This window comes from Sturnira hondurensis, unplaced genomic scaffold (assembly GCF_014824575.4).
Source record: "Sturnira hondurensis isolate 20B ecotype Veracruz unplaced genomic scaffold, ASM1482457v3 Scaffold0017082, whole genome shotgun sequence".
In the NCBI taxonomy this organism is placed as follows: Eukaryota; Metazoa; Chordata; class Mammalia; order Chiroptera; family Phyllostomidae; genus Sturnira; species Sturnira hondurensis.
The window spans coordinates 713847-728574 of record NW_028089713.1 but is presented as its reverse complement, the minus strand read 5'-3'; the positions used below and the strand labels follow the sequence as shown (position 1 = coordinate 728574).

Below are 14728 nucleotides of genomic sequence, written 5' to 3'. Positions count from 1 at the left end.
ATGGAATCTAATTGCCAAGAACTCTTTTATTTTTCCCTTTTTGTAGCATCCTGTTCTCGGTTCATGATGTATTGTTTTCATTTCTCATTGATCTCTCTAGGGATATTATTGATAGATTGGTATTGAAGGGTTTTTTTCTTTATACTTTCTGTTTCTTCTAAATTTGTTGTTTTGGTCTTTTGTGTTACATATTTTTCCTAAATGTTTAATAATCTTTAGCTGCCTGCTTACATTTTAAAGTGAGGTACTGAAAAGCTGCTTGGAAGTTATGGGTGGACCTGGCTTTTACTGCAGGACAAGGGTGTCGCACCTGTGGCCCAGGATGGCTGTGAATGCAGCCCAACACAAAATCGTAAATTTACTTAACACATTATGAGATTTTTGGTTTTGTTTTTGTTAGTGTTCATGTATTTATGGGCCCAGCACGCTTCCGCTGCGTGACTCTGCTCTCAGCAGTGTTCATGTATTTACTATGGGGCCCAAGACAACTCTTCTTCTTCCAGTGTGGCCCAGAAATGTCAAAAGTTTGGACACCCATGCCAGGATGATCTGATGGGACTCTGTTCTTGGGGAAGACTAGTATTTCTAGGACTTCTGTCTTGGATGGTCAGATTCCCCAGACAAGGCTCTTTATCTCCCACCTACATTTGGGGGCCAAATTGTGAAGAGGCTTGTGCCATCTCAACATTCATTGCAGAACTTTCAGTTGATACTCCTGGAACCCAAATCCAGTGCTGTTATCCTCAGCTGAGCCTGCTGTCCTCCGTTTATGGACGCTCCCTAAGAGTCTGAACCTCCAGTCTTCCACGACCGATGGGTGGGGGCAGCGGGAGGATCTGGGGGTCCAACGATCTGAGGCCTTCAACAGTCTCTTTTGTTTGTAGCTCCACCTTTATCCCACTGCCAGAAATTCCTCTTACGGTTTTTGTGGTTCTTGGAGCACAAAAAGGCTCTCTCTACTTCTGGTTTAGGGTTCAGTGGGTCAGTTACTACTTGCCTCCTGCTCTTCACCTTCCACTTTTGTTCTTTTTTGTTTTCCATAATTTATTTATTTAATTTGTACAAAAAATAATGGTGATAAAAACTCCTATTATTTTGGTGTAGCTTAGGGAGGGAACAGAGCTAAAGACATGAATTCAGTATTATGATTTTCAAAGTAAAGTTAATTCTCTTTGTAGAACTGAAGGTTTAGATTTCTGAGTTTTTTCCCCAGTTTGTATTTGCCTCACTATGTGTATTGCTCCAAGTCCTGGTTTATCCAATTGTTTCGCCATCATGTATTCAAGCATCAATCAGCCTTTGGACACCTCAGCTTTTCCTTGAGTTGGAGGACAGAAGTTATGCTTCTCTGTTTCCACAGAAGAGTAATTCAGTGTCATTAAGTCACTTGGGCAATACTAATTATAAAACTACCATTGTTTACATGACAACTCTGAAGAAGAGAAGAAAACACAAGAGAAGTGGTGGTTTCCCTTAGGAATTCAGAGTTTTTTAGATGAGGTAGTATTTTATTCTTTTTCGAGAGTTCTTTAAGTTCTTTAGGGGGAAGGAGCCATATAAATGGTTGGTTTTTGCTTCTTCATGTGTTGTCTTGTCACCACTAATCCTCTGAGCTCTTTTTTGTGTCTCGTGTTTAGTCATAGTGTTTCCTATTTATTCATTATGTATCTTTATGAAATAGAAAACCACTTTCTTAGAAATCATTCACTTTTGACTTTGAACCCTTTGGTCACGTTCAGATTGAAAAAGAGAAAAGGGAGCCTCCTGTCTCCCCTTCCTCACCCAGGATGTGAGATGCCTCTTTCTCACGCCCTCCGCACCCTGGAAACCTGGCAGACCATTTGAATTACTTAGAAAGGCTTTTAATGCTCTCAGAATTAAATATCATTTCTCCTGTCTTGAGAATATACAGAGAAGGTCTTATACTTATGAGAAATTATGTCAGGTTCAAAATAAGGTGAAGCTGATTGAAAACATTCGGTATCCAAAATGAGACATCATTTAAACTCTAATGTACTTTGGTTTTGTAATTGTCCCAATATTCTTTATTCCTTCGTCTATCCCCAGCTGATTCTAAGGTATTAGTATACCCACAAAGTTTCTCTAGCCCAGAATTTGGCACCCTTGGCACCATGGGCATTTTGGACCAAGTAATTCTTTGTTGGGTGGACTGGCCGGTACACAGGGGGTTCAGTAGCATCCTGGCTTCTGCCTGCTACACGCCGGCAGCAGCACGCTTCAAGCCGTAACAATCAGAGATGTCTCCAGGCAGTACCACACATCTCCTGGGGACCAGATTAGCCTTTATTTGAGGCTGCTGATTTAATTCAAGTCTATAAGTGAAACTATTTTTCTTTTCTAGTCTCTCTTATCTAAATTTAACCTTTCCTTCCAATGAATCCAGCTGTGGTTCTAAGCAGAGGAGAGACACTGGTGCTTAGTGGCCAAGACTGTGGACTTCGTGGCCTGACAAACCTGGGTTTGAATCCTGAGTCTGCCATTAACTAGCTGGTGACCTTGGATATGATAGTTCATCTCTTTGCATCTCAGTTTTCTCATCTTTAAAAGTCGAAGTCACAGCATGTCTTTCATAGAGCTGTTGTGAGGGTTAAATGAGGTGATGTATTTAGAGCCCTGAGGTACAGCGTGTGCTAAGTGGTAGAAGTTACTGCTGTACCCTTGCTGTCCTCTGCGGTGCAGTCCCTTGCCTCTGCGTGTACACGCATGTGTACCCCAACTTCTGTATTCTGTAATTTTCCCTCTCAGAGAAATTTCATGGCATCAAAAATGTCAGCGTTCTTGAACTTCAACTTGCTTAGTCTATTATCAAGCATTTTTAATTCTCATATGGAAGCTAGAGGCTCCCTGTGTGGTAACAGAAAGTTCCATCAGGGAAGAGTATGTACCTTGCGGGTAGAAGAAGTAGTATGTTTGGGAATACGGAAACAAATGCAGATCCCAGGCTTCCTGGCCTCCTCATTATGAAAAGGGATTAGACTCCCAGATAATTGCTTTGGTAGAAAATTAGAAAATTGTATCCCTCTCCTTTTATACTACTCTCCTCCTGTGACAGTTCCAGTCTCACTTGATATGGATTTTATTCCTTCTCAGGCTCTTACCTGAATTATTGTGCAGGTTTACAGCTTTCACAGGGTTGTTGTCTAGATCACAGGATTGCCACCACGATGAAATGGGAAAATGCAAAAGTGTGTGTGTGGCACTTGGCACAAAGCCAGGAGTAGACTAAGTGCTCAGGAAACAGTAGCTACCATTGTTAGTGCTGCTGCTTTTCTAATTGCTGAGAGTAGGTGTTTGATCAGTGTAAAGCAGACCAGACAGGTCCCCAGGAAAGAGGCAGTGGAAAGAGCTTTTGGAGCCTTTTCCCTCTTCCTGATTTTATATCCAAAAGGTCCAAAAAGTATAGGTCACTCCATAGGCTATGCTGCCCTCTTCAGGGTTTCTGACCGGGCTTTGCTCTGGCGTCTGAGTAGTGGTGTTGTTTCCTATCTACTTGGCATTGTGACATGACTAAGTGATAGAAATGATTTGGCCATGATAAAACAGTAATGATCACAAATGTTAATAAATTCAAGCAAGCCCTGGCTGGTGTAGCTCAGTGGATTGAGCGCGGGCCTGCGAACCAGACGATCACGGTTCGATTCCCAGTCAGGGTACATTCCTGGGTTGCAGGCCGGTTCCTTGCAGGCTAACTACCAGCACAGGAGGCACAAAAGGCAACCATACATTGATGTTTCTCTCCCTCTCTCCTTCCCCTCTAAAAATAAATAAATAAATAAAAATCTTTTTATAAATAAATAAATAAATAAATAAATCCAAGCAAATAATACGTGGTGGAAGACACGAAATCATTTTAATAGTAAGACGTGTTGGCTCAGTTCAAATCCTGCTTTCCTGTGCTTTGCAGTGGTCTTTAAAATATAATGTTAAAGTCCACTTCAGACACTTAGGAGTTTTCCCCTTCAGGATGTGAAGATACTGCTCACAGGAAAGAGGTCCTGCTAAGCCTGTTAGTCTGTAAAGCAGAGAATTGACCCCATTGGCTTGACCTCTGGGGTGGGGGCGGATGGTGTCTTGCAGGTCATGAAGACATATCACATGTACAATGCTGACAGCATCAGTGCTCAGAGCAAGCTAAAAGAGGCTGAGAAGCAGGAGGAAAAGCAGATTGGCAAATCAGTAAAGCAGGAGGACCGGCAGACCCCACGCTCCCCTGACTCCTCATCCAACATTCGCATTGAGGAGAAGCATGTCCGGAGGAGCTCAGTGAAGAAGATTGAGAAGATGAAAGAGAAGGTGCGTACATGTGCTCTGGCCATGGTAGGGGCTAGGGAGGAACATTCTGGAAGTCAAGCCTAATAGGAGTCAACCATTAGGTACAGAGGCAGAACAAGGAAGCTCTAGCTTCTTTTCATGCCTGATGACCAAAAGTAAGTCCTTGCTATCTGCTCCAGAAGGAATCCTAGATGTTTGGAAGAACCTGGGCACGTGGGCTCCTGGTTTTTCACCTATAGCAGATAAGCAAGTACCAGTCACCTTTCCCAAGCCTGGGAGGGGACCAGAGACCTAGGGTTTGGCTTCAGGTATCAGGTGCTCAAGGACAGACGTAATGACACCTCCTTCAGGGTAGCCATGTGAGGATGGAGAAAGGTATTTGCAGGTAGAACTGAAGTGGGACATGCGTCTAAAGTAGGGAGCCTCATTAACCTTTCCTGGATTGCTCTACATTATGCCCTTGAATCTCATTAAACAGAATTAGAACCCAATTTAAGAAAGATGCGCATAGGGAGTAGCAGCACAATTGTGGTTCTTGAATGTACTGTACTTTCATCTTTTAGAGAATAGTCTCCTCTTTAAAAAAAAATAAAAAGTAAAATTGAACTTTTGTTCTCTTTTCAGCGCCAAGCCAAGTACACGGAGAATAAGCTGAAGGCCATTAAAGCCCGGAATGAGTACTTACTGGCTTTGGAGGCGACCAATGCATCAGTCTTCAAGTACTACATCCACGACCTGTCTGACCTTATTGATGTAAGTACTTAAAGCTGGGGGCCCAAGGGTGCCCATTTCCTGGTTTCAGAGATCTGGCCAGGTGATCCCCAGTTCTATTGCTCAGGCATCTCGAGCATTTTGAGAACTTACAAAGTTGCCGTGATCCATCAGGGAGCTAGCCATGTACCAGGTGTCGGGTGAAGCACTTTACACTTTACCTCCTTCAGTTTTCACTAAACTCCTGAGGAGAAAGCATTATTATCTCCATTTTTACAGATTAATTTCACAAAGTTTGGATGAGTTACCCAGACTCAGCCAATGAGTGACAGAGGCAAAAATTGTACCTAGGTCTGATTATTAATCCATGCTCTTAAGCACTGTGAATTCTGTCTGCCTTAAATCAGCTGCTTGCACATAGACGTGAGGGGCAAGAGCTAACGAATTAGAATGCCATCTATACCTTACATTTGTGTGACTCAGTGTTTCTCAGGATTATCTCATTTAATTGTCATTTGGCCCTTTTGAATCAGTATTAGTATCTTCAGTTTGGCAGGCAAGAATTCTATCACTGAAGCACCCACGCGCTTACCTATTTTCATTTTGTAGATAAGGAATGGAGGGGTCAAGAGGGTTACCTGCCCAAAGGTACTCTGCAAATTAAGGTCCCGGTCAGGAAGGTAACCAGATGTCCCTGACACCTGGCCCATACCTCTTGGTATGTGGCACCAAGACAATGAGAGAATTAGGATAGTAGACACATGTTGTTTTGCATGGAGCAGGCACAGTCAGCCTTGGCCTTATTTCTCCTGCTGCTTCCCCTCAAACCGTATAGTGGTTGAGTCTTGCAATACCCGCCACCTGCAGGCTCCTCTCTGACCCAATTCTGAGCCAGTTCTGACTGAGGCTACTTAGATATCATTAGAAGGAGGGGCCTGGAATCAACTGGCCTAGCATCCCAGTCTCCAGGGCTTCAGACAGACCCTGGCTAGTCTCCTGTCTGAGGCCTGATGTTTGCCTCTGGCTCTCAGCGGGCAGCAGCTGAGCTTGCAAGTCTCTGGCCAGACCTCTCACACTTGCCTGCCTTCCTTGGTTTCTCCGCAGAAAAACCTGCCGCACTTCACGATATGTGGAGTCCTGGCTAAGATTTGCCTAAGTAGCTGGATAAGCTGGGGCTTGTCACTCAGCTGTTTGGGAACTACCTTTGTCTCCACTCCCGCCTTCCCTCTGGCAAACTGAAGAACTGGTCTAGATCTGGCCTTAAATCTGGTGTCCCATCAGAGTTGCTGTGGAGCACTTTTCTAAAATGCAGGTTCCCGTCTCCCTTTAGCCACGGGTTTTTGACTCAGTAAGTCTCAGACTTTTAATGCCCTGGGTGTCTTTGTCTCACTGAGTAAGCGGAGCCCTGATCACTATTCAGGTTCCTCTTTGTTCTCTCTGCTTGTTGATGCCAATCTGAACACCGTCCTTCAGTGGAGGTCAGAGCCCTAAGCCGGATCCTTTCTCCTCCTGGGGGAACTGCCCCTCACTGGGAGAGAGGCCTCTTCTTACCTGAGGGAGAGAATTACTTCTTTCTTGTGTCAGTGACTGCCGTCCGTCTGCCTTCGGTAAAGTAAAAAGTCAGACTGCTGAAGTCCACCAGCCTCCTCTACTGTTTTGTCCTTTTCTGTCTCTTTTGCCCCCAGGGAAACTTTGTTAGTCACAACCTTTGCCATTCATAGACCCTCCATTAATAGGTGTTTTAACCTCAATCTAAGAAGCAAGCTATTTTGGACCTTGGACCTTATTCTTCTCATTAAAAAAAAAAAAGCTGTTAAGAGCCCATCTTCACAGAGTGCCTGCCAGCCTCCTTAGCACCCAGCCAGGCTGTGGGTCTAGGTTCCTGTGAGCAAGGCCCGGCTGCTAGCATTCCAGGCCACTCAGATGCTAAAGTTGCTCTTGTTTTATTTTGTTTGATGTTTGTTTCATTTTTGTTTTTCCTAAGATGAGGACAATTAATTACTCTTTAAGAAAGGTGATAACATTATTTTGCCTTATAAACATTAAGTAAACATTCATTTGAGGTGAGGCTGTCTGCTCAGTGGGTGGGGTACAAAAGGAAAAAGAATTTTCGCCCTAGAGGCATCCGTAGATACAGAGACAGATAATTTCTGTGTGATGGGCTCCCTGCATCTCGGAGGGAAGCACAGGGCCCTAGGACAGTGTATTTCAGACCATAGGTCACAATCCATTGGAGGAGTCATGAAATCACTTTTAATGGCTAAAAGATTCATTTTTTTGAATAATGAATAATGATCCATTTTTTAAACGAATAAACTAGACTAGAATAGAATAGGAAAGAAAATATCAGGACACATCACACTGGTAAAGTTCAGTTATATTTGATGAAAAGTCTTATGCTAGGTAAGTGTATGTGCTTGCATACCTATGGATTGTGTGCATGTGTGTGTGTGACAGTATAAGATATATTTCTTAATGTGAGTTGGAGGCCAAAAAAGTTTGAGTCACTGTACTAGGAACAGAAGAAGATCCCTAAGTCTCCTGTCAAAGCTCCGCGAGGGCAGGAACCAAATCTCCTATTCACCTTCATACACATGCGTAGTACCTATCTCCAGAGCTTAATACATAGCTGAGCACATGATGGTGATTTCCTAAGCCAAGATTTTTTTTTCATTTTGTGCCTTTTAATGATTTTCTGAGATATAATTTACATAAAATAACTGAACTTAAGTGTTACAGTTTCAAAAGTTGTGATAAATTTGTACATTTTTATGCCCCTGTGTAACCGATATGTCTATAAAGAAATAGAGTATTTCTTTCACCTTAGAAAGTTCTTTCCTCTTCCAGTCAGTTCCCCTTCCCAAGGCAGCCACTGTTTTGAGTTCTTTTCCTGTAAATTAGTTTTGCTTCTTCTAGAACTTCACGAAATGGGTTATATAGTGGCTTTATAGTGGGTTAATGGCTTTTTTGGTATCTGGCTTCTTTTGCCCAGCATGATGTTTCTCGGCTTCATCTATGTTACTGCATATGTCGGTAGTTACCGCCTTTTCTTCCTTGCTGCTCTGTGCAATACAAATGGCCAGAAGGTTGCTTTGATAGTGGGCCAACAGCACAGGAGTGAGTGGTGAGCCTGGGCACCTGGCGTTCTGATCTTGAGAGTATACAGAACTTGCTTTAAGACACGGGGTGAATCTCGTTCCAGGCTATGCCATCTGTGTGGTGCCTTCTCCTAGTGGGTTGGAGCTCAGTGTTTGCTGAAGGCTTTGAGGGTGAGTGAAAAGTCACTTTTGTCAATGCCAGTATGTTGGCACAAAGACTAGCCCTTGTCTTCTTTTTAAAATACAGTATAAGGGTTAAGATTTAAATCTTAAGATTAAGATTTAAACTCAGACTGTAGCAGCCCATGTGAGGCATTTGACTCACACCTGGAAAACCTGCCTTCAGGCCAAAAGGACACCCTGAGCTGACTTGATGGAGTCTAAGAGCTCTAGACTCATTGGAATGTGATGTTCCTTCCCCGTGCTCCTGCAGCCCTCTCCCCCCAGGAGCAGACGGGTGAACGAAGAACAGGGCATTGTCCTCACGCCTACCTGGGCTGTTGCGCATGCTCTGTCCACGGGTAGAGAATCTGTGACACCGTGTGTACCCAAGTCAGACATGAAGGAACTCGGCTTTCTGAATAAGACATTTTTTTTCTTGTGTGTAAACTTAAAGTGAGTGTTATGGAACACCCTAGGCCTTCTTCTCTGGGGGCTCTTGGCTAGTGGAGGGTTAGTAGAGGGTTAATGAGCTGTCACTTCAAGTCATTACACATCTGGGTAGGCTATCATTAAAGTCTTATAAAAATTGGAGTTCCCTTGGGAGAGTTTTATCAAACATCTAAAGATGTTTATCAAACATTTGGTCCCATTGTGAGCAAAATGATGTCTGCCTCAATTCACTGGGGTTCTCCTGGGAGTGTGGATGAAATATAGTGTGGGGCAAAAGTAGGCTTATAGTTGTCCTTATGAAAAATAATATGATAATTAATAAGTAATAAATCAAGAATGAACTCTGTGTTTTGCCTACTTACAACTGTAAACCTACTTTTGTTCTACCCTATATTCAAATCTCATTTACCTAACCTTGCCAGAAATTGCATCTTTGCTAATGCCTCGATTTCTGGCCATTTTCTAGCAGATATGTTGATAGTGAAGGCTGTGGAAAACCTATTTTGCATCTCCCTGGTTAGCTGGAAGTATACAGGAGCCAACAGGCACATTGTGAGTTGGCGCAGAGAAGCTATAGAATAAATATGTAATAGAGGCAGTGGACTGGCCCAACCAAGCTCCCTGCCTTCCAGGAGGCCATACAGGGTGAACAACATAAACGGCTTCAGTAGCTGTATCTCCTCACTTGATTTAGATTAGTATGCAGCCTAAGTGGGGTGTTTCCTGAGATCCTGGAAACTGCACTCCTGGCTTTAGTCAATCTACTGATGTGTATTTAATGCCTACCATGAGCAAAGCCTAGTAGTGAGGGATTCAAAGACATTGGCCAAGCCCTCTTTGAAGCTTGCCTTCTGGTAGGAGTGATATAAAATGGCAAGTCACAGAACGAGGGAATGTATCCTGTGTCATATGAGGGCTGCTCGTGAGTGTGGTTCTGAGTGGAGGCCAAGGTTGATACATGCTAGGGTTACAGGACTGGCTGGCTTCCCAGAGACTGGGAATTTAATTTGGATTTTGAAGATTGGGCCCACCTGCAACAGGTGATGGGAATGGAAACTTTTCAAGAAGAGAAAAATGCTGGGAGCTGAAGAGCAGAGGTAGTGAATTTGGAAATATTGATAGCAGGTATTAGTGTCTGCATGGTGCCAGGTATATGTAAGTAGATTGCCAGTTATTGGCCTCACAATAACCTGTGAGGCTGGTGTTATTCCCATTTGAGTCTCAGGGATGTAAAGTAGCTTGCTCATAGTCACATAGCTGATTTGAGTCCTATGGTTTTCCAATACATTACTCTAAACAGAATATGTCATTGAAATAAAGCAGAAGGGTTTGAAGAAAAAACTGGAGAGAGATAATGTTAGATGGTCAGACTGAAAAGACTTCAGTTTGTTCTGGCCATTGACCTTACTCAAATTATTTAACTTCCTTGGGGTTATTATGAGAACTAAAGTTGAATGTACATAAAGCATTTAGCACACTTCTGGCATATAGTAAGGGCATGCTTAGTAAATAAAGAGTCATTTAAAAATTTTCCAAACTGAGGGAGGTGATCTTTAATTTAGAAAATAAAAATGAGAGCTATTACAGCTTCTTCAGCAGGAGAGTGAAGCAGACAACACTGGTATAAGATGTTAGGGATATGGATTAGGAGAGAGGGAGTGAGAATGGAGAGAAAAGGGGAATCAGCAAAAATGTGTAAAAGTTTCTGAAGGGCACCCTGCCTCCCTCTAAATTCTCTTCTGCACTAAAAAGCTCCACCCCCATCCCCACCCCCACACACTTGCTCAGTCCTGTGGATATTGTTACTTCTGTTCATTAGATTACAACCATAGACTTATAGGCATAGGAGGGTTTACAAGTTTAAGGGCCACCTGGCTAGACCGGTGGGTCTCCCAGAGGGGGAAGGGCCCCTGCACTACAGCCTCCCAGTCAGTCACTTTTGTCTAGCTTCCATTTGCTCTTCCCTCTCGGCTGAATGTAATGTCTTTCCATCCTCTGCCTCCAGTTAAGCTATAACTGCTGTTCTTCTGCTGCAGCCGGGCACCTGCCAGAGCCTGTTGGCACTGAACCCAGAGCCCGGCCTGATGCACACTCTATCGCTGAGCTTCTTGTCAGATGCTGAGAGCAGGAGAAACAGCACATGCTTTTTCCCCCAACAGTGGCTGCTCCCAGTGTGATTATGATGAAAGGGATGAAGGGAAAAGGCTGGAGGAAGAGTTCATTTGACACCTGCTTTTGGAATGAAATGACAGTCAGGCAGATGGTCTTACTCTATCCATGGATTCTTCTCCGACATGTCTTCTTAGGTTTTGGGTCTCAAAGCTGCTTTAGCAACAGAGGGGATAATGGATGACCGAGGAATTAAGATCTCTGGGTCCTTTGGGAACGACAGGGAACATTGTCAGAATTACAGAATGCTATTGCTGAAGAGAGCTTTAGGGATTATATTTCATCCAAGTATTTTCAGACTTTTTCTCTAGCAGAATTCTTTCTTCAAACCAGACCTGCTACACAAAATTCCAGTTTATTAAATAGAAAAAAAGAGCAGAGCTGGTTCTGCTGAAGTAGGGATAGGAGACTCCCAAGTCCTACTAGTTGGGCTGCCCTTTTACCCTTTCTCAGGGGCAGCCTGGGAAGGTTCTGGCACAGAACCATAGAGCTCTGATCTGCAGCTTGCAAACCACTGACCTGGCTAAATCTGTTCATTTTATAGTTAGGGAAACAGGTTCAGGGATGGGAGTGACTTTTCCGAGGTTACTGACTTCCTAGCCAGTGGGTTTTTGTTTTGTTTTTTTACTACCATTGCCTCTTTCCTACTTTTTTCCCTTGCATTTTGCTTTAGGAAATCAAATTCTTTACATGAATTTTCCCACTAACACTTACATTTAGAAATTTTTGACCAGATAAATGCTATTTTTATAGGGAAAGAGCTTTAGTGCAAAAATCCAAGTCTGCAGCTATGGCCTGTTCTAGAATGCTGGGAGTTGGTGGGGATGATGACTGACAGAGTCAGCCCTCCAGTCTCTTCTTCTTCCACCTAGAGTTTTCTGAGTTTGTGTAACTAACTGTTCTTGGAATTCTAACTTCTGAACTCTGAATGTGGAAATGGCCTGGCTTGGTTGGTATGCAGTGACTTAACCACAGTAACCCTCAGAGAGTGGCAGGCTGTGTTTTTGTTATTGAATTTTGTTGTAATGGTATCCCCAGAGAAACCCGAAAATGTAAGAGGATCCCTTTAACTCTCAACTCTTCTCATGTTTATTGAATAGCACTGTACAGTGCGTGATTAAATAATTTTATTTTGTCCTAATGAGTCTTCTTTCTTCTAATCACCTCATAGTCCTCTAAGGTATGTTTTACCATTGAAAAGCGAGTCAAGAATTGAGAAATCTCACCCAGATCTTGGAAGTGAGAACATCAACCTTCTTCTCACCGCAGTCAGTTTCATATACATGGTCACGTCTGCTCTGAAGGCCACCCTCTCTTCCTGCGAAGCCTTGGGTTGGCTCTCCAGGGTTTGCTCATGTGCTCTCCTTTCCACAGCAGTGTTGCGACTTGGGCTACCATGCTAGCCTGAACCGGGCGCTACGCACCTTCCTTTCTGCTGAGTTGAATCTGGAGCAATCGAAGCATGAGGGTCTGGATGCCATCGAGAATGCTGTAGAAAACCTGGATGCCACCAGTGACAAGCAGCGCCTCATGGAGATGTACAACAATGTCTTCTGCCCACCTATGAAGTTTGAATTCCAGCCCCACATGGGGGACATGGTGAGGCTTTCTTCCCCTCCCTACTCTCCTCAAGGGGCTTGAGCTCACTGGGATCTATATTCACTACACCAAGGCCACGTTATTCTGGGAAGAGTAAGGCCTGGGGCTTTCTCTCAGGTAGAAAGGCACACTCTACCCATTGAGCAAACAGCTGCTGAGCGCCTACTGTCCACTGGGCTTGACCACAGACATGGAGGACTCGAGTCTTTGGGAGTTTACAGTCTGGGGAGTTGAGAGAGAATTAGAAATTTGCATGAGAAGGGGCGCCCAAAGGGACTGACAGAATCAAACGAGTGAAAAACAGCAGGTATGTTCTAAAAACTACCCCCAGTTTGGTGATGGTGAAAGGAAATAGGAGGGGCCCAGTGGCCAGGGTGGAAGAAGTGAAAGCTGAGATGGGCCAGACACAAAAGGCTTATGGGAAGGAAGGGCCAGCCAAAGTAATGATGTGGTCATTTGTCATTTGGCAGAATTGTAAGAGACCTTATTCTCCTAGGGTTGGGAGATTGCAATAATAGTATAGTTTTGCTTGGGTATTGAACAAAAAAGAATGGGTGCCTGCAGAAAGGACAGGAGCTAAGCCAGGGGAACCTGAACATGGGGGCCCTGTTTTGGACTTTCCATCTTCAGTGACTAAAACAAGACGGGCCTAACTAAACTAAAGTGAGAAGAAAGAGAAGCTTCCTGGTTTCCATTGCTCTGTATCTTTTGGTTCCACTTCTGGTGATTGTGCACGCAAATCAGAGTGAACCTGAGTAGGAGCCACCATTTAACCTACTGCTTAAATCAAAAGGAGGATATATAGTCTTACGTAATAAAAGCTCAGGCATGGGGGGGATTTGGGAGTGGGGATTTTATGAAGACTCAGTTTTTATCTCTCTGCTTCATGTCCTCATATGTTGATCCTATTTTCAGATAGGCTGTTTTTCCTGTAGGGGCAAGATAACTTTATCCTAGCCTTATTTTTTTCTAGGTTCAAGTACAGTGGAAAGGTATCTGCTTACTCCTGGAAGCTCCCACAAAAGTGTCACGGTGTCTTCTTGGTTCTGATTGGATGACTTGCTTATCCCTGAGTCAATCAGTGTGGCTAGGGATCTGTAGTCAGCTGATTGGCTTATGCTCCATCCCCTTGAGGAGCATAAGGACCATCTTCTTGAGGAGAGCCCCCATCCAAAGCACATGGCCAGAGCTATGGAGTGGGAGGCTCCCCTGGAAGGCAGTCAGGTCAAAGTTACCAGGAGGAGGGGTAGAGGCTAGGTGACCAAAACCCAACAGTGTCCTCTCAGGAAGGATTGGTGTTTCCATTGGAATTAGCACCCAGACGTCTTTAGTGAGCCCTACTCCAGAATGACAACTGTTGCAGTGTAACTAGGGGGTTTGCTGTCATCAGCTGGCTGCTGTGGAGAGTGGGACGTTTCTATCTTAAAGACCAAAATGTGGAGATGATTTCTTTCCTCTCCCTTTTGGGGAAAACCAAGCCATTTACAGTTTGTTTCCACGACTGTGGCTTAGGAAATGTCAGCATCTGAACAGATGGGGGAAAGTGAGATGGCAGCATGTGCAATTAGAGTAGGGGAGGAGTGTCACCAAACCCCGGGAATCCCCATTCCTCACCTGCCCTGGCTTCTTGCCTTCCAAGCCCCTTCTCCAGCTGTCACTGAGATTTCTTCCCAAGAATCAGTGGAACTTGGGAACTAGCTGAGTGGAGTGATACATTTTCTGGTGTTGACTGAGTTGTACTCTGAGCCAAACAGCTTGTCTCCATAAAGGGGGAATCCAAATGGTGGGTGCTCAGGCCCCCTCCTAGCCCTGTCAGAGCCTCATTTCCATACTCCGGAGCACAGCTGGAATGCATTACCTTGCACCCCGGTAGAGGACTGCTGCCAAAGCATGCATCAGCAGCCCTGCTGCTTCTTAAAGGAACAGGGGTGGAGGTGGTTTTCTTTTCATGACTCCTCCCTGCTAGGTCTGGGTCACTTTAAAAATCAATAGTTTACTCTTCTACCTAGGCCTTCCCTTTATGTGATGTAGCTGGTCAGTGGCTGAGTCAGGCAGGGGCCAGGGCCAGTCCTAGATCTTGTAAAGACTCTGCATTCCATTCTAGCCTTTCTGTGAGTATAAAGTAAAAAGAGGAGGAGAGGGCATGTCTTTCTTGGTCCCTGCAGCCACTCTCTCCCGTCAGTGTGGGTTGTCTATAGACTACAGAGGCAACAAGAGGGAGATGCCTGAAAGTCTTTGTATTAGGG

At 44.2% G+C, this 14728-nt stretch overlaps 1 protein-coding gene across 10 annotated transcripts in view; it reads left to right on the top strand.

Annotated features, from left to right (window-relative positions):
• SRGAP2 (SLIT-ROBO Rho GTPase activating protein 2) overlaps positions 1–14728 on the top strand; it is a 253602-nt gene that overhangs the window by 178650 nt on the left and 60224 nt on the right. For 8 of the 10 annotated variants that reach the window (XM_037067163.1, XM_037067160.1, XM_037067164.1 and 5 more), the window contains exons 6-8: positions 4099–4314; positions 4918–5046; positions 12258–12482. In XM_037067163.1, the coding sequence (XP_036923058.1) occupies positions 4099–4314; positions 4918–5046; positions 12258–12482 (570 nt within the window). The remainder of the gene's footprint in view (positions 1–4098; positions 4315–4917; positions 5047–12257; positions 12483–14728) is intronic. The other 2 variants (XM_037067162.1, XM_037067165.1) reach the window with 1 other exon arrangement.